The 25,055-nt window shown below is 38.8% G+C and overlaps 1 protein-coding gene across 1 annotated transcript in view; it reads left to right on the forward strand.

The window, feature by feature from the left end:
* LOC126768419 (QRFP-like peptide receptor) overlaps window positions 1-25,055 on the forward strand; it is a 146,094-nt gene that overhangs the window by 85,306 nt on the left and 35,733 nt on the right. The window contains exon 2 of the mRNA XM_050486448.1: window positions 11,004-11,146. Within this exon, the coding sequence (XP_050342405.1) occupies window positions 11,004-11,146 (143 nt within the window). The remainder of the gene's footprint in view (window positions 1-11,003; window positions 11,147-25,055) is intronic.

Genomic DNA, 25,055 nt, shown 5'->3' on the forward strand with positions numbered 1-25,055 from the left:
TGTAAAAGCTTTAAAATTGTCTGTTAGTACGTTGATTGCTTTTCATATATAGTGAAGTTCACTCACTTCACGGCCGTTTCTCTAATAGCAGCTAGATATGTAAATATTATTTATCCAATATTTGAACTTTAAACGTTTTTAATGTTGTATTTTTTATTTAAAAAGGTTACTTACAATATACACAATTTATTTTATTTATTTAAATATTTACAATATCTAATCTATTACGTTTAGAATCTAATAATAATATTTGTATATATAGTTAATAGTTTACATTGCTTTACTTTGTCAAACGCATTCAACGTTATCAAAATTTTACATTATAACAGAATGCCAATACATTCTAAATACCACTACAAGTTATAAAGCTTGATATCTTCAGCCATTCAAGCCATAATTACACCAACAAGACAGTATAATAAATAAGCTAAGAACACACTAATTAGTTCGTCTAAGTCGCCTCAAGAATAGTTTGAGTACAACAGCTAAGAAGTCAAGACAGTTACCGTAAATTTTAATGATGCAAGGATATGGATTAAAAATGTAAAGTTTGTTTTCTGTTGAACAGGACTTGCAACTTTGATGTTGTCGTTAATTTGTTTTAACGTTTGCTAGTCCATATTAAGAATTCGTTTGTTTTCACTTCTTGACAAATATTGCCTGTTGTAGTGTGTGTAGCCTATTGTTCTTAGAGTGTTTTCAATATTAATCTTAATAAAAAAAGTAATATTTTGTTGTAATATAATTATATTTTTTCGTTTCCTGTTTCCGTGGTAACTATGTATGAAATATTAACATTAAACATTTGCAATTTGATATTTGGGCTTAATTTTCATACATGTTATTTTTAACTTTCAAAATAAGCATTCTATGATTTAACTAGAAGTCACTACGTGAAACATAGAAATAGTGCTGTTCAGTCATTGTTAATTAGCTTTATTTCATATTGAGAAGAATATAGTTATCATTTCAAATGCTGTTAGTTTTGATTGCATTAAATTTGCCATATGTCCTATGCCCATCAAATTTAACATTCTGCAATTTATATTTTAAGACATAATAAAATAAAATTTATGTAAAACTTGTTAACCTACAGACGGCATCGCTCACTTATGCAATCACGATCTCGCTCCGACGCCGGAGAGAATTATATATATTATTGCCATATATTATTATATTGACTGCCTCTTTGGTCTAGTGGCTGATATATAAGGCCGCTGACTCAGAGGTCGGGCCAATAAAAAGCTATTGGGTTTTTCTTTCAGAAAATTCTCAGAATACCGGGGTCTGGAAGTTGGAAGTGTGTACACTCCCAAAGCACGTAAAGTCATTGGCCTTGCGCCTGAACTCTTTCCGGTCGTGTCGGATTGCTGTCTCATCGGATTTTGAGAGCTTGAGAATAGAGTGCACACATTGTTTGTTTGCACTATAATATCTCCTGCGCAGGTGGCTGATCTCTGTTGAGATTGGCCGCTGTGGCCGTAATCGTTCTGGACGACCTTATTATAATAGTTAGATCAATATATTTATTTTGTATGAAACGAAACACTAACACACATAAATTATTTAAATAACATCGACGGTTCTAACCGTCGCGGGCGTCCCGTAAAAGTATTGTTTTTTTACTCACGCGACGACTGTTCGGATATCTAGTCAATAAAAACAAGCCATTTTAATACTTATGTTACATTAATAAATACTAAACATAGGTTAAAAAAATGTACGTCATTTAATAGTAAACAAAACAGACATGAATTTATTTTAGAAAGGTTCGAAATATTTTATTTTAAATTCCATTTAATTATAACGTTTCGTTTTACCTGTTATGCCTAATAAAAAGGGTCCAGTTTCCATCCTTTGATCAAATTGTAGACAATGGACCATTTCATATTGACCAGACAGTGTAAAAGTAAGGGAAGCGTACTATACCTAAGGCCTTTGTGAAAACTATGCAAAGAAAATTACATTAAGGATATTACAATGTTCATATTACGGTTTTGTATTCATGACTTTGTATTAATTTAATGTAAAAATCTGAGGTTTCGGTGGGAATTGTGAAATAAAAGCCCATTTAATATATTTGAAAATAAAACAGGAAATGATAGCGAAGATTTCTAGTCATCCTACATTGTTGCTTTATTGCGGATATTCATCCTATAAATTCTGGCTTCGTAATGTTTTTAACTTTTGCCTTCAATCACGAGATGAATTGTACAGATACAAATAAAACTGATAAAAACAGTTCTTCTTACCCAGATTTGAAGATGCGGAAGAATGTATCTTCAAATCGTAAATTGCAGTTTACATCCACGCATTCTTTCCGCTGGGTCATCTTTGTATAATAATAGCCTATTCATATTGTATTATAATTAAATTTCTGAATGGTAATTGTAGGTTTTGTTTTCACGTACGTTGTTCAACGTTTCATCGCCAATGTGCCACTAACCTTAGGATCTAAAGGCCTAAACCGAAAAGGATCTAAACCGAAACACAATGATATTAACAAATGATACTAAGCATTCCTGCTGTTGTTTGGCGGTGGAATTTGGCGGTTAGTGGGTAGCACTAGTAAAAATAAATATAATGATTAAAAAAATAAACGATGTTTATTATATACCAACAGTTAATTATTATATTATAATTATTTAAAAAAAAAACTTTAGCAATTATCGCGGAGTGTTAAATCTTTTGGCTGATCAAAAATAATTCATAACTTTTTAATGAATTTTAGTTGTTCGATTAATTTCCTATTATTAATTTTTAATCAACTATTTGGGCAATCGCTGGACCTGTCAGACTCATGAACATTTCTTTGACGTTTAGATCAAACAGTTTGAACAGACTCTTGTTTGATTAATAAAGCTATTCGTATTAATTAAATATAAAGAGTAAACAGTTATCAGAGTACTAAAATAGATTGAGGTCATTTTAATTTTTAATTAATACTATTGGCGCGCAAAAGACTTTTATGTCGTTATGCCCCGTCTTCACCACTGCTCTACGAACGAACAAACTAACGAACACTGGCAACGCCCATGTGGCCACTCTTGGACCTTATGGTTGACGTGTAATGAAGAGGGAAAAGTTGTTTTCTAAGAATGACAATGAGTATAAAATATAATAACCATAATAAAATATTAATATATAAATTGAAAGGAAATACACGCTTACCCGTATCGTACAAGCTCCAAAGATCATCCTTCACCCATCTTCTTATCAGATGAAAAGTGTGTTTAATCAAATTATTATGTAGAAAACAAATCGCGATTGTATTACCTATTAAAATATGTCTATTAGTTAATTAAAAAAATTATAATTATTTTTTTTGTTCGTTTCAAGACCGACTTTTAAGCCGACTTGCCCCCTCTTCACCACTGCTACAGTCCCTTGTGTGTGCGTGGGACGTATACTATAAACTTCGTTGCTGTATATTATTTTTTAAATAAAAACAATACATATTTTTTGGAAGTCTATTTTTTATTTTTTTTATTCCACATTTATTTGTTTCCTGTTTTTACTACTAAATAAAAATCAATTTCGCTGTTTAACATTTGGTCCTGCGATGGCAACATTTTTATAATCAGAAATATATTATTTACACTGATGATCGACATCTTTGCACAAATCGTACTCAGTTACAATATATGTGAGAGATACGGAGGGTTTATTTTATCAGCAACGTGATACCCGATATTGTAAAAATTACATAAAATAGAAATATCTCAACAACGTTCGCGCGATCCGATTGTGTTAATGTAGTGTCCGAAGCATTATTATAGAAATAAAGACGATAACATTGTAACGAAGTAAGCTCGTGCAAGTGATTCGGGCGGAGCGCTTTCTTAAAATAATAAAAACTACAATTTCATTTAAAACCCAAAAGTATTATAATATTCAGAATGTATAGTATGTATGAGTTTTTTCGGTTTAGCGTTCAATTAATAGATCAGTATATTGTTTAAATATTTAGTTCACTTAGTATACGCGCTACGCACACGAGAGTGGTCGTGTAGAGCGGACACGATGGTTAAAGAGAACGTCCTGTCGTTTGCCGTGACAACATACTAATGGGTTTACCCTTAAGGCGCACCAAACCTTTAATTTGCAGATATAATGTTCTTAACGTTACAATGATACACTTAAAAAATTTAAATTAGCATCTTCGACTTAGTAAACTGTTCTGAACTCAAAATATACATATGGAAACTTTACACTCAACATGAAACTTTATACTCATCTTGCTCAACGAAGTTTTGCTTCAAATATACAGGCTCACCAGTATTAAATTTATATTAAATTATTAACTTAGTAAGCTTTATTTATTAGCCTATCAAATGTATTATTAGCTATCCCTGCAATTTCAAATCAAATTTGGAACACATTCATACATATCTATCCTAGGAAAGGATACGTCATTAAAAAGACTACCTACTCACAATGAACTCAACAAAGATTTTTTTTATAGAATAGGAAGGCAAAGCATATGGGCCACCTAATGGTAAGTGGTCACCAAACGCCCTTAGACATTGGCATTCTAAGAAATGTCAACCATCGCTTACATAGTCAATGCGCCACCAACTTTGGGAACTGAGATTTTATGTCCCTTGTGCCTGTAATTACACTGGCTCACTCACCCTTCAAACCGGAACACAACAATATGAAGTACTGCTGTTTTGCGGTAGAATATCTGATAAGTGTGTGGTACCTACCCAGACGAGCTTGCACAAAGCCCTACCACCAGTTAAGTGATTAGTAATTTAGACATCTTGTAAGATAGTATTTTTACCTTTAAAAAGAAAATTAGAACATATTTAAAAGAATGAAAATGACATTATCTTATTATTATTATTATTTACCAATTACGGATAAAATTTCGTTTAGCCAAGCCCTCCAATCGATGTGAGTTTAGGTATACATATGGATTTCGAAGAGCTAATAACGAATATAGCAATAAAAATACCCGAAAATTTTATTTTGAAGGTAATATTGAAGGTTCATAAGTATATCAAAACTCACATCGAACGAAACAATCGAAAGGATCAAAAAGTTAAGTTCAAAGAATCTTTATTCTCAAAAAAGATGAACGTCACTTACATAAGAACAAAACGACATGAAGTTAATGTAATAATAGTCGCCATATAGGTAGGTACTCAGCTAACGAGATATAAAGTAAGTTTCTTATGTCATCAGTATTAATTTTCCAAAATGTAGCGTGAGAGCCGATACTTGAACTCGTTAATAAAGCTTACATTAAAGTTCTTCTTCAAACGTTATATCTTTTTCGGGAGAACTAGTAAACTAGGTCGGCGGGTGCTACGCTTACTTACATGCTTCACAAAGAACAAGTCAGAATGTATGGATTTACCAATGATTCTTCGTATTAAGATACATGAGCTATATATATATATATATATATAAAGCTGTCGTAGGTTCATAATCCTTGTTTTATTGTAAATTTTTGTTGTAGGTGTTAGAGAGGGATATCCAAAAAGTATTTTTACTATTTTATTTTGTTTCCTTTGAACTTCTTGTAATTTTGTTTTAACAGCATTACCCCATATTACGATTAAATATTACAGATGTGACTTGACCATGGAGTTGTAAATAGTATAGCATAATTTCTGAGGTATGTACCTAGAAATATTTTCACTGAACCAATTAAAGAGGAAAGTTTTTTCTTAATGTGGTCTATGTGGTTGTTGAAAGTTAGATAGTTGTCAATTCTTAAACCAAGATATTTCTCGCAAATTTTCTGTTCGATTGGAATGTTTTATTTTTTGGTTACGTACCATTTCTTGGAAGTATTTATAGTTAATAGATTATAATGAAACCATTCGTACAAAAAATCTAGATCTTCTTGTGCTTTAGCAATAATATCATTTATGTTGTTTCCAAAATATAACAAGCAAGTGTCATCCGCATACAAAGTTAAATGACCATGTAGTTCTTTATTTAAAAGTTTTAATTTGTTTAATAGTTGTAATTTTTTGGGGTATAGATTTTTTTATTGTAATAAAGTAATAATAGTTTTTCAACGTGTTCAATATTCAATGAGTTTTTTAGGACATTATTCCAAATCCCAGGCAATGTTATAAGTATGAAAGTGAGTATATTTCACCGTCACGTCTTTTCTACTCAACCGATTGTCACGAAATTTTGCATAACGTTGTCAGGAGTTAAGAAAAAATATAAGTAACAATACACCTGCCTCTCCCTCGCACACGCGGGTGAAGGCGAGAGCGGATACTAGTATTCTATATCTACGTATACATAAAAAATGATGGTTTCAACAGAAAGCTAATTATGTGTACATAGTAACTTCTAACGACCTTGGAACACGTGTCGATCTGCCTGCATGTTTGCACTGCAATCAGCGGATGTACAAACAGCAATTTTAGTAAAAGCTTATTCAGTAGAATTAATATTGAAGCTAACTTGAACTTATTTTTATTTAGCAGAAAAATGTTACGTTTATTATATTCTTGTAAAATTAAATTACGTTTTAAAGTGAGAAACTAAAAGGTGTCTCATTAATTTTTATTAAATCTATAACTCAAAATATAATATATCTTCCCCCAATACGTACATGCTGATGATCGCCAGATTTACGCTCACGGCAAATTAGTTAACCACTTAATTAATTCTGTCTTAGGCGAAATTGAAGTAATTCTTTTATTAATTTGTCTTTGACTTGAAAACTTAATCAAATTAAAGACCAATTTATTATTATTGGTATTAATATTTAATTCACCTTGTAGAATACTCACTTTTACAATCTGTTATTTTTAACAAACATTGCTGTTCCATATAGTACGGGGATGACAACAGTGCGAGGAGGTCTGGATCGAAACCGCGACTTTTACAGCGCTGGTCCGTAAACAATTGCGCTATTGGTGCATTAATATTGTGCGACAGATCAATTTGTTCTTCTGATTGTTTATTACCCGGAGAGTGTCATACGATTTTTTGTTTCCAGGCAGTTAATGAAATTGACCTAGTTTTCATTGGTAACTACATCGACTTACAACTATAAAATTGTAAGTCAAAAGTATTAAGGGAAAAACGCAACGACAAAATTTATTTTTCTTTACTACTTTGATTCATGATTGTGACCTAACCTTACATTGTGACCTTACAATAGTGGTTTCGAACATATCCTTAATTTAGGGCTACGAAACTATGTATATTATATATTGAATGTAAGTTACGATTAGTTTATTAATATAAAATCACATAGAGTCATTTATTCGCCAAATTAAAATATTCGATTTCCTGGTATATTTCTTATATAACATAAAATGTTAGAAAAAAAAACAAATTGAGTTTTAGTAAGCGGATTGGAAGATATTTCGTAACGTTGCAACTATTATGCTTATTTTTTGGGATATTATTTTAACGAAACATAAACCTTGAGAGCTGTAGGGCTATTATGTATGAACAAATATGAAACTCACCGCAGAAAACGGTCGAAAACAAATAATGACATGCGACATTAAACATAATTATCATAACATTTCAAGAATACACGATTAAATTAAGTGTATCATAATAAGTCGGTTGTCAACGGTTTCACGGGTGAGTAATGAAGTGATTACGTGCCGAATTACTGCTGGATGAGAGTGGTAAGAGTTGTGTAGTGTAAATTTATGAGTATATAGTGTAATAGTGTCGAGTGTATAAGTACGAAACAATAAATCATAACATATCAGTAATATTATTACATATATGTATGTGTATTTGTGATGAGCGTTATAGTGTCCGTCAATAAAATTGGGTTAAAAAAGGAAGAAATTATATACTTATATTCGAGCAATTGTTGAGGTCAATGAACTGTTAAATGAATTCGCGTTAATGTTTTAGTGTCACTGAGTCCTTTTAAAGCTATGACTTAATTATTCAGTCAAGTGTTGACAAGAATTTTACGAACTGAGTCAAATAATTTTTTTAAGGATAATAGTATTTTTCATCCTCGCGCCCGAGAAAGTTTCACGTAAATAAATTATGTATACAATTAATTAGTGTCGTGAATTATATAGCAATAAATGTCTGTCGACATAATCAAATTAATATTTACAGTTTATTCTTTAAGTCACCGCCAACTAATTAATAGCAAATATCCAAAACATCATATACATATATACATATTATGGTGTATACCATATTGAACAAGGAGAAAATTATAATTATGTATACACTACAATAACTTTGTAGATATATTTATAAAATAAAAACATATAAGGTAATGTCTTATTCCCATCTCTTTTAATTTTATTTTAGATAAAATTTCTAAGACTTTATTTAGTTAATTGATACAATTAGTATATTGAAAATTGTATTAAAATGAAATAATTCTTAAAAAAATTAGCAGCTATTTATTTATAATTAGAAGAAAATTTCGAAAGTGGAACTCTTAATAATAAACTAAAAATATATATATATATACGAAAGGACATTATTTTTTTTACGACCGACCCTCTAAAACAAGAATGTTTTCAGTGTTCAAATATATATATATATGTCGCAGCGTAAGTACTCTGGCGCTATATTGGAGACATCAAGCAGTCACAACCGATAGGGTGTTGTCGTTTCCATGGTGGTTTTGGGTAGTTAGAGTGACAGTTAAAAACAGAAAAAAAATCGAGGTGAAGCTGTTTTTATAACATCGAGGTTGTTATAAATCAGCTTCACGGAAACTCGGAGTTCTGAACAAGGTGCGGCGTTTTTTCACGCCACAACAACTGTGCCTGTTATACAAAACACAGGTACGGTCTTGCGTTGAATATTGCTCGCACCTTTGGGATGGCTCTGCTAAGTACCTACTGGAGGCCTTGGACCGGTTGTAGCGACGTGCAGTACGCATCATTGGCGACGTAAAGGTCACAAACACCCTTGAATCTTTACAATTACGTCGCGAGATAGCAGCACTGAGCGCTTTGTATCGACTGTATCACGGCGAGTGCTCTGAGGAATTATTCTCTCTAATTCCTGCTTCCCCCTTCCTTCTTAAGTCCACGCGAGCTGGTTCTCGATGTCACCGCCTAACTGTGACATCAATTCCATCGCGCACAAAGAAATTTGGCAACTCCTTTGTTTGTCGCACTACCAAAAAATGGAATTCCTTACCAGCTCACGTGTTCCCCTCCTCTTACAACCCGGGTTCCTTCAAATGAGGCGTGAAGAGGCATCTTGCGGGCCGGCAAGGCGGTGACGGCTAGTACAGAACATTCTTCCCGTCTGTACTGGCCGTCGTCGCGTTTGGACTCTACTACCACTTACCATCAGGTGGAGTAGAGTCATTTGCCCTCCCGGCGAATATAAAAAAAATATATCGTTGGAGAATTCGAACTGGAGGATCAACGGGGGTCAGGATAGCGAATGCAGAACGAGCGGTCGTATAGAAAAACACCAGTTGGCGTCGAACTCACCGCGTTTCTGACCCGATTAATTCCTTAAGTTAATTTGCAATCTGTGTACATTGTCGATTGAACGGACTATTATATCAAATACCAAGAGTGTTATTTTGTATCTTCACCATGTCCAAACAATCGAATAACGACTCTTCAAATCAACTTCCAATATATATGTTTCTTTATTCTAACACAACTTTTAAATACCTGAACCGATTTTGAAATTCATTCGAAACTTATGTCATGCAAGACAACAGGAACGCCGTCCTATTAAGAGTAAAAAAATATATTCATACAGTCGTATTTTTTTTTTCATTTTACAAAATTTGATTATTATGACTTAAAAACTGTCCAACAACTTATAAAGTGTTATACTTAATTCCATATGTTTCATTTACTGTTACTTATTATATTTATAATGATGGCAAAATTATGTGGTGTTGCTTTCCACTAATCGATTCGTGATTTATATTATATAAATTGTTAAACAATCTATGCGAACAGATGGCGTCCATCAATAATGCACGCGTCTAATTAAAACTCGTAGCCATTATTATTGAAAACATGTGAACGACAAAATCTTATCAATTTTATAGAAATATTACAGTAACAGCCTGTGAATGTCCCACAGCTGGGCCAAGGCCTCCTCTCCCTTTTTGAGAAGAAGGTTTGGAGCTTATTCCACCACGCTGCTCCAATGCGGGTTGGTGAAATACACATGTGGCAGAATTTCAGTGAAATTCGACACATGCAGGTTTCCTCACGATGTTTTCCTTCACCGTCAAGCACGAGATGAATTATAATAACAAATTAAGCACATGAAAATTCAGTGGTGCTTGCCCGGGTTTGAACCCACGATCATCGGTTAAGATTCACGCGTTCTCACCCCTGGGCCATATCGGCTTTTTTTTTATATAGAAATATTAATAGTATGATAATTTTATGCCGGCTTTGAATATATTGTTTTTGTTGTAAGGGTCCTTTCTTCTCTTTTTCTATTTCAAACCGGTGTCAGCTCTACATTTTAATAATTTTGAAATGATTCGATAGTTCTTGTCGGTTCTTGTATCTACTTGAATATAGTTTATTTTATACTATTACATAATAATGACTGCCTCGTTGGTCTAGTGGCTAGGTATAAGGCCGCTGACCCGGAGATCCTGGGTTCAATTCCCAGGTCGGACCAATAAAAAGTTATTGGGTTTTTCTGTCAGAAAATTCTCAGTAGCAGCCCGGGGTCTGGAAGTTGGAAGCGGGTACACTCGTGTACTCGGGTACCGTACGTCGGTATGCACCTGTGTTTGTGCACACACTTGTGCACTATAAAATGTCCTGCGCAGTTGGCTAATCTCTCTTGAGATTGCCCGACGGGGGCGAAATTGGTCTGGAGAAAATTACCTTATTATTATATAATACATTTACTCATATAATCTTGAAGATTAGTGTAAAGTTATTTGTCTTCAACGTGAGGTTATGTTTGACATTTTTGGATTATCCATTTTATTCTCGAATAAATTGAATAGATTATCGAAGCTTATAAAAATGTATGTAATTATCATAATAACAATATTCAACAATTAATATTCTTTGTTACAGTGTCACAAATATATTCCTGGTCAACTTATCAGTGGCCGACCTGCTGGTAACTCTGTTCTGCATGCCAGTACAGATCGCGAAGTCCGTGACACTTCTATGGTACTTCGGGGAGGTCATGTGCAAGACCGTTAACTTTCTACAAGGTAACCCCATTAATATTGTAATACACTTAGCGATATAATGTAGATATTGTAAGCCTAAACTATAATTTAAAATAAAACATTATATTGCATATTATAACATAATTTTACATAAAAATAACTATAAACGTAATTCAACAGTCGATTAATATATTAAATATAAGGTTGACTGGCTTTTTAACCAATAGAAACCTTTTGTTAAAAATCATTCAAATAAAAGGCATATTAACACTCAACACAAGATTATATAAATGATAATAAAGCATGGAATTAGTATTTGGCGATTTTCAGATATGATATAATTTAAATGTATTGTATATACGTACTTATGTCATTCACTTGGTGGAAAAGAGGAACTATTCAGTTTCTTGCCGATTCTTCTTAATATAATCTGTATCTTTATTTCAAATCGGTGGCTTACATTTAATATAATGACGAAAATTGCGGTATATAATTGCTTATAGAAGGCTACATTAATAAAGTATGTATTGATCTTAATAATCAGTCTTGCTATATTATCTTACACTTTAATAAAGTAAATACATTAATACATTTACTGGTGGTAGAGCTTTGTGCAAGCTCGTCTGGGTAGCCACTGATCAGACATTCTACCGCAAAACAGCAGTACTTGGTATTGTTGTGTTCCGGTTTGAAGGGTGAGTGAACCCGTGTAATTACAGGCACAAGGGACATAAAATCTTAGGTCCCAAGGTTGGTGGCGCATTGGCTATGTAAGCGATTGTTGACATTTCTTACAATGCCAATGTCTAAGGGCGTTGGTGACCACTTACCATCAGAAGGCCCATATGCTCGTGCGCCTTCCTATTCTATAAAAAAAAAAATTACAGACAAATTACCATAATATTTATATACAATTTACCTTCATTACATTAGATTACTCTAGCATTGTTACATTTCAATTTGGACACAACATAATGTACATATTAGCATCCTGTTGAGTTCAAGTGTATGTTTGTACTTTAATATTGTTAACCAAATCGCAGGTATTGTTCGGCATTCGAAAATCGATTAGCATTAAATAGGCGAGATAAAGTCCATATTGACACGTAGAATTTTTTTTTTTTTTTATATGTCCGGGATGGCAAATGACTCTACTCCACCTGATGGTAAGTGGTAGTAGAGTCCAAACGCGACGACGGCCAGTACAGTCGGGAAGAATGTTCTGTACTAGCCGCCTTCGCCTTGCCGGCCCGCAAGATGCCTCTTCACGCCTCATTTGAAGGAACCCGGGTTGTAAGAGGAGGGGAACACGTGAGCTGGTAAGGAATTCCATTTTTTGGAAGTGCGACAAAGAAAGGAGTTGCCAAATTTCTTTGTTCGCGATGGAATTGATGTCACAGTTAGGCGGTGACATCGAGAATCAGCTCGCGTGGACTTAAGAAGGAAGGGGGAAGCAGGAATTAGAGAGAATAATTCCTCAGAGCACTCGCCGTGATACAGTCGATAGAAAGCGCTCAGTGCTGCTATCTCACGACGCAATTGTAAAGGTTCAAGGGTGTTTGTGACCTTTACGTCGCCAATAATGCGTACGGCACGTCGCTGCAACCCGTCCAAGGCCTCAAGTAGGTACTTAGCGGAGCCATCCCAAAGGTGCGAGCAATATTCCACGCAAGACCGTACCTGTGTTTTGTACAGCAGGCACAGTTGTTGTGGCGTGAAAAAGTGCCGCACTTTGTTCAGAACTCCGAGTTTCCGTGAAGCTGTTTTTATAACAGCCTCGATGTAATCCCTTGGACTAAGGTCGCAGCGAACGTCAATCACCAGCATGGCGATTTTGTTTTGCATCACCAGCGGAGTACCACAGAGGGAGGGAAGAGGGGAAAATGTTGATTTTTTCGCCGTGAGAGCGCATACCTGTGTTTTCTTGGCATTAAACTCAACAAGATTATCAGAGCCCCATTTGGCGATGAGCTCTAACGTCCTATCGAGTTCAATGACAAGATCCTTCCGCCTCTCCTCAATTTCCGCTCGCCCAGCCACTGCGCGTCCGTGGTATCCACCATGCACTGTACTATCGTCTGCATAGCAATGTATGTTCCCAAGAGAGAGCATATCATTGATATGCAAAAGAATTTATCGGTTTCAATTTTATTATTATTTTTAACTATTTTTTATTCTTCTCAGCTTTCTCATCAGCTTGTCGAAAGTCTTTCGACCAAACTCTGAGTATGGTTGAAGGTTCCAAATTGGGACAGGGGTCGAATAATTAATGTATTTTTTTAATAACTTTTTATCCAAAAGCTTTACGAAATAACCATTTGTTATCAAAGGGTCCGTTGTCATACTTTTTTTTTAAATTAATTTATATTGGTTCTAAAAGGTCAGAAATGAGAAAGTGATTAAAAGGCAAGCTCCACTGAATCGTCATGTGCTTGTATATATAATTATTCTCAAGTTCAACGGTAACGAAATAGAACGGAACGGAACGGAACCTGCGACAACGGAAACCTGCATGAGTCGGTTGAAAACTCTGGTACATCTACAGGTCACCACTGTAGGTCAGCCTGGTATTGTATTTAATATATAGACCTTAATAATATGATCTATCGTTTTCTACTAATACAAATATTGGAATACCAACCCATTTCAAGATTTCTCAGTGAATATGTTGTTAGGATAATCTCAGAGTGTTGTTTATCAGAAATGACATAGAATTAAAATACGGTGTTTATTAGTTCCAGTTAAACTAACATTCCGTAACTAACAGTGCTATTCTGTACGAACTCACTTCATTACTCACCTCTGAAATGTTATCGCCTCATGGTAATATACTGTTTTGATGGATGAATTCTTGAAATGTTATCCTTATTATGTCTATGTCGGATATCACTTTCTGACGTTTCACCGTCCGTTTCCTGCAGTTAGTGTCGAGTTTGTTCTTACAAACCTACTGTAACATTGTGATAATCTGTAAACGAGGACTCATTATGTAATTTGGTGTTAATAAAGTATAAAGTAAGTAAGTTAAGTAAAAAGTAAGTTTGGTGTTAATAGAAAAGCAGAAATAATTTAATTAATCGATAAATAATTAAATGTAATTTTATTTGATATTAGATCAATTACATTTCCACTGTGAAATGTGAACCCATAAAAAATAATATATCAGCTAAAATATTTTCTTATAGATCTTCTATACGTTATTATTTCCGATAGTTAAAAAATTAATAAAAAAACAGAGTATAAAACGAAATAAATAAGACCTCACTTTTGACTAAATTATACAATTAAGACTTGTGATAAACGTACATAAGAATTAATTTTGTTAAGAAAAATGTAACGAAAAATATGTTATAAATATATATATTATTTCAGTAAACAGTTCTTTGGCTTAGAAATTATACCTTAACTATATTTAATTTTATGAATTGTTATTTCGTTTCCAATTAGTAATGAATACAGTTTCTTAACTCAAAATAGAGGCATCCAAACTGTAATAATAAGATATGCGCTTCAAATTATTGTTTTTAACCACGGAGCTGGCGCTTTTATCTCTCTAAACAGCCACAAGAAAAACAAGACGTAGGCGTAAATATTTTGAGTCAATTTTAATAAGATACACTCAACAAAAGATCTTTTTAAATAGAATTCTTTTAATACCAGTCAACGTAATGTATAATTTTATTACATTTAAAATACTAATTTAATTAAAAAATCTCTTGTTTAAAAAAGAAAAACAAAATTATATTAAGTTGAAAGAAATATAAATAGCCATCTTGTATTTTTAGTAAGTTTTCACTTTTATTTGGATGTTGTGTTTGAATTAAGTATTTCAATTTAGATGCTTTTAAGTAAGTAAGTAGTTTAAAGTAACAATTAAATTATAATTTAAGAATGATAGGAATTAAATGCGTTCAGTAGATTCATATAAATCTTGCATGCTCGTTTTATTTGATTATTACATTACTATTATTTAAATTTTGTTACAAGCGCTTTAAAATCTCCTTATATCTTTATTAAGTAGTAGTAGTAACAGCTGCAAAAATCTTTGAAGCTGTTTTATCATGAAAATAAAGTGCTAGAAGGGCAGAATTAGTTATTTCACCCCATCGTTGTGTACTCCGGATTAAAGTCGATGCCATTTTTAGTATTATCGCGGTCTGTTCTATGTGACTGACCCGAACTATAAAACGAAATGGAAATTCTTTTATTTAAATAAATAGTAGTCGTTATGTATTGTTTAAGAGCTCTTTGATTCTAAAAATCTATAAACGATTTTCATTTTTCTATCTTTTTATGTCACGATTACATTTTTATAAACTTAAGTATTTACATACATACTAATTATTAAGCCTACTACTGAAGCCTTATTATCGGCTTTGTGCAAGCTCGTCTGGGTAGGTACCACCCACTCATCAGATATTCTACCGCAAAACAGCAGTACTTGATATTGTTGTGTTCCGGTTTAAAGGGTAAGTGAGCCAGTGTTATTACAGGCACAAGGGACATAAAATCTTAGTTCCCAAGGTTAGTGGCGCATTGGCTATGTAAGCGATCGTTGACATTTCTTACAATGCCAATGTCTAAGGGCGTTTGTAACCACTTACCAACAGGTGGCCCATATGCTCGTCCGCTTTCCTATTCCATATAATATATATATGCAGCTAGTTTTCGCCCGTGGCTTCACCCGCTTGATATGAGAAGATGGAAAGTCTTAGGTATTTTTTTTTTTTAGGTATAAAAATGTTTAAATGCTTTCTTGGGTTTCTCGGCTTTCTTGGTCAAAATTTCATCAAATTCGGTTTGGTGGTTTAGCCGTAAAAGCGTAACAAACAGACAGAGTTACTTTCGCATTTATAATATTAATACATTAAATGACTGTAAATATTATTTTATAATTATAATTGTAATAACTGATGCACTGTTTTAATTAGAATATCCTTCGAAGCTTACGCTAATAAAAATGAAATAAGAGAGGCAATCTTTGTTTTTGGTCTCTATATTTATACTTGCCGACCATACGTAGCCAAATATTATTCTTTAGCATTCACGTTAAGTTATAGGTTTCGAGTTTATGCTAACAACTAATGACCTTATTTATAAACGTTGTTTAGCGGGTAATTAATTAAGCATGCCGTGTCTTCTTCTTTCGAATGACAAATTGATAATGACGGAAAGAGCAAAATAAGCGTTTGTAAGTAAAGCCGTAAATGTATACAATAACACACACACACACAGTGACAACTCAATGCTATCAAAGTCAGTTCTACCTTCGATAGGTTATCTTGTTTAAAAAAAAGTGAAATATGGTCAAAACTATATTTTACCTCAATATTTCTAAAAATAATAAAAAAAATAATCAACAGCCAATCGTTGTCCACTGCTGAACATAGGCCTCTCCCAAGGTGCGCCAAAGCTCCCTGTCCTCCGCCTTCCGCATCCAGTTGGTGCCCGCCACCTTCTTAAGGTCGTCGGTCCACCTGGCTGGAGGGCGCCCTACGCTGCGCTTGCCGATTCGCGGTCTCCACTCTAGGACTCGTCTGCTCCAACGGCCATCGGTCCTACGACATACGTGACCAGCCCACTGCCACTTCAGCCTGCTAATTTTGCAAGCTATGTCGGTGACTCCGGTTCTTTTCCGGATAATCTCATTTCTGATCTTATCCTTCAAAGATACTCCGAGCATAGCTCGCTCCATAGCACGCTGAGCGACTTTGAATTTGTGGACTAGTCCCGCAGTTAGTGTCCACGTTTCGGCACCGTATATCATGGCAGGTAAGACGCATTGGTTGAAGACTTTCGTCTTCAAACATTGCGGTATAGACGACTTGAGGACTTGACGAAGGTTGCCAAATGCTGCCCATACCAAGCGAATTCTTCGATCGGCTTCCTTCTCGAAGTTGTTCCTACCGACTTGTATTATCTGTCCTAGGTAGGTATATTCACTAACAACTTCGAGAGGTTTCCCCTCGACGTATATCGGTCCCGGCACGACATGCCTATTGAACATGACCTTGGTCTTGTCCAAGTTCATACCGAGACCGACACACCGGGAAGACTCGCCTAGGCTACGCAGCATTTCGGTGAGTTGTTCCAGCGACTCTGCTATGATGACGATATCGTCGGCAAATCGAAGGTGTGAGATGTACTCGCCGTTTACATTGACTCCATACCTAGTCCAATCCAGCGTTTTGAAAACGTCTTCCAACGCGTTGGTGAACAGTTTCGGGGATATTACATCCCCCTGTCTCGCCCCTCTGCGCAGTTGGATCGCCTTCGTCTTACAGTCCTGGATGTGGACAGTCATTGTAGCGGCGTTGTACAGACATCTCAGTACCTCGATATATCTCCAATCGATATGACATCTCTGCAATGAGTCGAGCACTGCCCAGGTTTCGATGGAGTCGAAGGCTTTCTCGTAGTCCACAAATGCCATACACAGCGGCTGATTGTACTCTTCGGTCTTCTGCACAATCTGTCGAACAGTATGGATGTGGTCCACGGTGCTGTAGCCTGATCGAAAGCCGGCTTGCTCTGGGGGCTGGAACTCGTCAAGTCGTCTGGCGAGACGGTTCGTGACGACTCTTGAGAACAGCTTATACACGTGACTCATGAGGGAGATTGGTCTGTAGTTTTTCAAGAGGGTTTTATCACCTTTCTTGAATAACAGTACCACCTCACTCCCGCTCCACGTTTCCGGGGTCTTGCCATGTTGGATGACGGAATTAAAGAGGCTTGCTAGCTCTTTCAGGACCGGAGTCCCGCCTGCCTTAAGCAACTCTGTTGTGATTCCGTCATCTCCCGGAGCTTTGTTGTTTTTAAGCTGTTCTAGAGCCGCCCTAATCTCTCCTTGGTCAACGACCGGGAGCTCCTCGGAGTAATGGCGCATAAGATGGGCGCGCTGGTCATCAATACTGATTCCCACGGGTTTATCCGATCTTGAAGAGAACAACTGCCCATAAAACCTCTCTACTTCTCCGATAATCTCAGGCCTAGAGGTAACGACCCCACCATTTTCAGTTTTAAGTTTTGTCAGACGCGGCCTCCCAAACTTGCGAGCGAACACTTTCGATCCCCGATTTTGCTCAATCGCAGCCTTGATGGCACGGGTATTGGAGCGTCGGAGATCGCGTCGCGTCAGCGTTTTTATTGTTCGGTTTAAGGCCTTATCTGACAAAAACGATGGTAGTTCTCGTCGTTTTCTCATGAGCTCGAGTGTCTCAGCAGAGAGTTTTGGTGCGTTGTCTCTTCTCTGTGGCGGAAAACACTTGCGGGATGTGTTTTGCAGTATTTTGACCAGCGTGTCGGTTCTATCATCAATGCTGCTTATGGTTTCCAACGCGGTGAATTGATTTTGAAGTTCCATTTGGAACTTTTCGGAGCCTTGAGCAGCTTGGAGCATGGTAGGTCGGAAAGTAGACCTCATCATTCTCGATCTTTCGGCTTTTAAGTTGATATTTAGAGTGCCTCGAACCAAGCGGTGATCACTTCCGGTATTAAACCTGTTGATCACTGAAACATCTCTAAATATGTGCCTTTTATTCGAAATGATAAAGTCTATCTCGTTCCTTGTCACGTTATCGGGGCTTCGCCAGGTCCACCTCCTCTGAGGCTTCTTTTGAAAGAAAGAATTCATCAAAAAAAGCCCCTGCGCTTCGAGAAAGTTTACCAGCATTTGCCCCCTGTGATTTCTGCAGCCCAAGCCGTAAGGTCCGACTTTCGATTCACCGCTATCTTGTACTCCCACTTTAGCATTAAAGTCTCCCATAACAACATTGTAGTGGGCCCTCGAGGTGTCGTTGAGGGCCTTTGCGATGTCCTCGTACATCGCTTCGACCACATCATCAGAGTATGTCGAAGTTGGCGCATATACCTGTACAACCTTCAGGGAGTACCTGTCGGAAAGTTTTAGGACAAGGTACGCTACCCGATTCGACACACTACTGATTTCCACAATGCTGCTAATGAGATCCTTTTTGACAAGAAAACCGACACCACCCTGGGAGAGGTTATCACCTTCGCGGAAGTAGAGTAAGTTACCGGACTCTAGAGTTATCGTGTCCTCCCCCTGTCTTCGGACTTCAGATAACCCCAGTATATGCCAGTTTATATGACTTAACTCTACTTCTAATTCGGCGAGGTGATGGTCCAGCCTCATCGAGCGTCCATTATACGTTGCCATTTTCAGTCGCTTTATACGGTAGCCTGCCGTGAACCGGTGATTCTTAGCACCCCCTGCCCTGCCGATACCGCGACCGCTACCTTGGTCGGGCCTAGCGGGCTTGCCGGTAACTGGGGGCCTTTTTTTGGGCGCATCTGCCATTAAGGGAGGGGTTTGCCCATACTCGCCGCGCTGGGCAGGCGTGTTGGCGAGCGCAGTAGGGGGTAAGATGTTTATGGGAGGGGGGACGCTGCTACCCATCCCCCCTTTTCCCCGTCCCTCAGTCGCCTCTTACGACACCCACGGGATGAGATTGGGGGAGTACTATTCTAAGCCGGTACTCCACGGCGCATTCTCCACGGCAATATTTCTAAAGAAATATTTTATTTCAGATGCCAATATAAATTTTAATATTGATGAAAGTTAAAATAAATTTACATTAGGAAAGCCTTTGGGTATCTTATCGAATGGAAAAAATAATTGTCCCAAGTAAACAAAAAGATAACAGTTACTACATAAAAAATATCAACTAACGAAATTACTACCACGATTCGTGTTCGATAAATATATCAACAGAGTCTCAAGTAAATTGTTGTTGAGCTCATAATAATAACATAAAAGACAAAATAACGAAACGAATCCATTGAGACAAGAGTTCTGAAAACAAAGCGAGCATAAAAACCATTACATTCAAGAACTTTCGGAAAGACTAGTGATCTGTCCTGGCTTTACGCGGACAAAAAATGTATTAATATAGTATTAATATTTTATTATATTTTAGTGATATATAAAGTTAAACTGTCATACCATAATATCTCATTGCTAGGCATAAGCCTCCTCTCTTATCACGATTAATACTTGGATCACATTCCACCACAGGAATGTCAGATGAGACATAGTAACAAAAATAGTCACAACCTATGCCGGCGCCGGTCTAACGCCTCCTCCTTTGTTAAAGATAACTTATAGAGGTTATAGGATGTGTTATATGTCATCGTTGCATCTACCTCGGCACGTGTAACAGAGTATTGTTCGTCTCGATTTGTACATGCAAAATTTCAGGTAAAATATTTGCATTCTATACTGTGACATCTCGCCTCGTCTATATACATGTGATGTACAAAATATTATGTGTATCTCTCCAAGTTAGCGGTAATATATTCATTATAATTGCCTCAAGAGCTGTTTTTCATCTTAAAGTTTAAAAGCATGTTTAGCTTTCTAGTAGAAATGATATTAAGAATTCTATTTACGAAGAGTAAAAATTAAGTGAGACATTTTGTTCTACCACTTTGTCTACTCGAATACTGCAGGTATTTTTAAACTTGTTTTTTGACTGGTTCTCTTCTGAAGAAGTATTCTTTAAAACTATGAGGGTTAATCCCTCTAGTAACTTCTAAATGAACCTAAACTTAAAATTGGCTTTAATAGATTTAGTAGAAACCCTTCATTACATAAGCCGAGATGGCCCAGTGGTTAGAACGCGTAAATCTTAACCGATGACCGTAGGTTCAAACCCGGGCAAACACCACTGAATTTTAATAAGCTTAATTTGTGTTTATAATTCATCTTGTGCTTGACAGTGAGGGAAAACATCGTGAGGAAACCTGCATGTGTCTAATTTCACTGAAATTCTGCCACATGTCTATTCTACAAACTCGCATTGTTAAGCTAATAATTATTTTTCATCTAATTTTATTATATTAATTAAGGCTTTCAGCTCTTAAAATCTTACAGAGTTTCATCACACGAGATTTTAAAGTCATGGAGACACATAAAATTAACATTTGCCTCGATGTTTCATCAGCTTACAAAGATTGTATTAAGATAGCTCTTTTTAAATTGTTACTGAAATTAACAATATTATTTTATTCGAAATTGGTCTCAAAATTAGTGAAAAACCTTGATTATTATTAAATAGAATAGTTTTTATGATTATATTTTAATCCGTTATATAAAACTTACCTCCAATCTGGTTGGTTAATTGCCGAACAATAATATTTTGCTCTATTATGGTTCCTAAGGTTGTTAACATATTGTGGTGCGATGGTGATCGATTTCCGTCAGGTATTCAGGTAGATTATAAGCCAGTCTGACTAACGATTTTATAGTAAAAAATATAACATTATATTTTATTCTATTAAAAGTGCTTATGCCAAACATCTTTATTTCGTAAAATTCGCCAATCCAAGACCCCTTCAAAATCAACTATCTATCAACTTTTTTTTTCTCGCTGGAAAAACACATTTATGTGTTTCCCCCACATGAGGTGGGGGATATGTGGGACTCGCCGGCGCTAAAGGCGCCGGAATACCCACTAAAAAACCAGCGGTATCCAATCCGTCTTGTCGGGGGACGTCACGGGATCGCTTGCACATACTACCGTGCCGTCCCGACGGTTGGCCCGCTTCTGTGGGCCTCCAAATCCTAGGGGGTACTCGGGGTACAGACCCACTGGCCCCGGCGACACTCACGGCGGGAGGAGAAGATGGCCTCCTTCTGCGACATGACATTTTCGCAGAAGGAGACCCTCGGGCCACCGCATCCGTGGTCCGGGTTTTTAGGGCGTCCAGGGCGTCGATAGTTGATCGACCCGCCCTGAACCTATACTGAGCCTGTGACAGACCCGGCCCCACCTCGTCGAGGTGCTGAATAAGACGGGCAGCCAGAATTTTTTCGAAGAATTTGCCCGTCTCGTTCAGCAGTACAATCGGCCTGTATGCCGTGGAAGAATCTGGCGGTCGACCTTGCTTTGGCAACAGGACCAACTTTCCCTCTTTCCAAGGCTTCGGAAACTGCCCGCTGCACAGACATTGGTCGAACAGCTCCCAAAGCCTTACGCCTAGGTATTCCAGAGCGTCACATAGAACACGCCCTGGAATCCCGTCTGGGCCCGGCGCAGTGTTTTTTGCCCTCAAGCGGTCGAAGGCCACCTCCATCTCCCGCTCCGTGATCAGTGGTGGAGCCACTGTGTCGTCAATCATGGAGCGAGGGCACATTTGTGGAGGGACATGCTCACCTGGATGGGGGAAGAGTTCCCCGACCAGGCGCAGGAGGAGATCCGGCGACATTGCCTCTGTCACGGGGGCACCCTGCGTGCGGAATTTTCCACGCAAACCGCGGTACGGACACCCCCAGGGGTCCCGGTTCAGTCCCGCCAGTAGTTCCTCCCTAGCTTTCTCCTTGGCCTGACTTATCGCCAGCTGTAGGTATTTTTTCAGCTAACGATAAGCGGCCAATAGCTGTCCCTCCAAGTCCGCATCCAAGCCGTTGCGCCTCCTACAACGGACGTAAGTCCTTCACGCCCGGCTGCACGTCGCCCGTAGCTCTGCTATTTTGGGCGACCACCAATACACCTGCCGGCGCGGAGCTCTACGTCGGAATCTAGGCATGGCAGCATCGCAGACCTCTTTGAGGGCACTGCGCATGCTAGCTCTTCTGCACTGGCGCCCTCCCACCTTCCTGTGGAACCCCACCGCTGTACGATGGAAGCCTTCCTGGCCAGCTCACGATCTAGCTGGCTAAGAGACCACCTCGGAAGCGTGGTTGGCACCCTTGAGGGTTCCACCGACCTGCGAGAGGTAGAGATCTCAAACCGGATGTACCTGTGGTCCGACAGAGTCTCCACCTCCTCCTCTACTCTCCAATTCAACACTCTGCGTGCTACAACATGGGTGGCGAAAGAGAGATCCACCACGGACCCCCCTTTTGCCACACGCACGTGTAAACCTGCCCCCTGTTGAGTAGGGACAGGCTGAAGAGTAGTGCCCACACCTGTATGGCCCTTCCTCGCGGATTCGTGGCAGGGTTGCCCCAGGCACGTGATTTGACATTGTAGTCGTCCAAGACCAGTATCGGCCTCGGTGACTGCCTGGTCACCGCAGCTCTGATCGAGCCGAGATTAATCTCGAACTCCGTCAGGCCGTGGTTGAGAGAGAAGTACGTACCCACAACAAACGAATTCTCTCCACCTTGCCACTACGTAACCCGAGCCTTTCTCAATGAGTGAGAGAGAACTCGTTTCACTCCCGGTAGTAACCACCACGGTGCCGTCCATGTCCCCTAACCAGTTAGGTAGGGGAGGGACATAATATGGCTCGCAGGCCACAGCCAGGTCGATCTGCCACTCCGCCATGGACTGCAGTAGCAGGTCCTGCGCCGCGGCGCAGTGGTTGACGTTCGTCTGGAGAAACTTTATGTCTGTGCTCATGTTGACATTTAAGCGTCCTCCTCAGCCTGGCGCCGTCTGACATTGGTGGTGGTCTGGGTGCCTAAGACCACCGTACCCTTTGTGATGGGGGGGTTGCACTTCCTTGATCCCATCACGTGCCCAGAGGGCTTGCCAGTGTCTGCGCACACAGCACAGCGCAGTTTCTCGGTGCAGCCCACCGACTTGTGGCCATCTTCGCCACACCGGAAGCATAGACCCCCCCGTTCCGCTTTGGATGGAAAAAGCACCTTCGTGTGGCCAAGGCCCATACACTTGAAGCAGCGCAAAGGGTGCTGCTCCAATACGCATACCTTGGCCGAGCTTCACCCTACGAGGAGGCGACCGGCATCTGATATCTTCTTCGCCGCTGTGAGAGGACAGGTGAAGCGGATTATTCCCATATATCCGGGACCACGCTGCAACACTCCGCATCTGACTGACTCAGGGGAGCAGTTCCCTGCACGAGCAACTGCGGCGACCAATTTATCTTTGGTGACGGAATCATCCAATCCCGTCACCTTAAGGTCCACCCGCTTTACAGGTCGAACGACGCTTGCGACTCCATCCAGCACAGTGCGGAGCTTCTCAGCAAGCTTATCCGCCTGCTCCGCCTGTGCTTTCGACAGCTCGAGGAGTATGGCTCTTGTCGCCGATCGTCGGACCCTAAGGCCGCCACAGATTCCAAAATCCTGAAGCTAAGCGCCCTGCTCCGCGCGCTCCAGGATGTGAGCGTATGTAACGCCCTTCTCCTGCGCATCCGGCTGCAGAGTTACTTTTACTGCAGCCCTGCGAGGAGCAACCAGCCTCGGTTTGGCCACCGGCGGAGCCTTCGCCACTGTTGATGGTACTGTGGCGGACGCTGCGGCCGAGGGGGAAGCCTTTTTCCCCTTTCTTCCCTTTTTAACCACGTTGGACCATGATGTCTCCTGGGCCTCACATGGTTGGGACTCCGACGTTGTCGGGGTGGCTGAGGGGCACGTAGTCGGTGCCAGCGGGACTGACTCGACTGCAGGCACCCGTTTCGGCGCCTGTGCGGGTTTCGTTGGTGGGGTCGGATGGACCACTTGCGCGTATGTAGGTGCAGTTTTCTGCACTACAGCCTGTTTCTTGTCCGCGGCCAGAGGAGGACGGAGCACTTTCGCTGGAAGGAGCCGGTCCTGAATTCCTTTCATTTGAGCTTTAATCATAATGCCCACCACACGACATTATAGAGGCCTTCAATTCCTCCAAAGCCTGTGTGTCCCGCATAGTGCTGGTTGATACCTCATTTGCCACTGCCACCGCGGTCCGCATTTCCGCAAACTCACGGCAGTGGGCTTTTAACTCAGCCTTGAGGTTGTCCACCTCCTTGCGCAGGTGGCCATTATCAGCGGGAAGCCTGTGCGTCTCTTCCGCTTCGTTCCTTGATGCCAGAGCATGTACAATGGACTGGAGCGAAGATGCAGATTCTTTGAACTTCTTGATGAATTCAGGTTCCTGGATTTCTAGGCAATCTCTAGAATAAGTGCTGCATTGCTACCAGCCTCCGCACGCAGCTCCTCTGCACCCAATTTTAGAGGATCCTCCCTACGGACCTCCTAGGA

This window comes from Nymphalis io, chromosome 5 (assembly GCF_905147045.1).
Source record: "Nymphalis io chromosome 5, ilAglIoxx1.1, whole genome shotgun sequence".
NCBI lineage: Eukaryota > Metazoa > Arthropoda > Insecta > Lepidoptera > Nymphalidae > Nymphalis > Nymphalis io.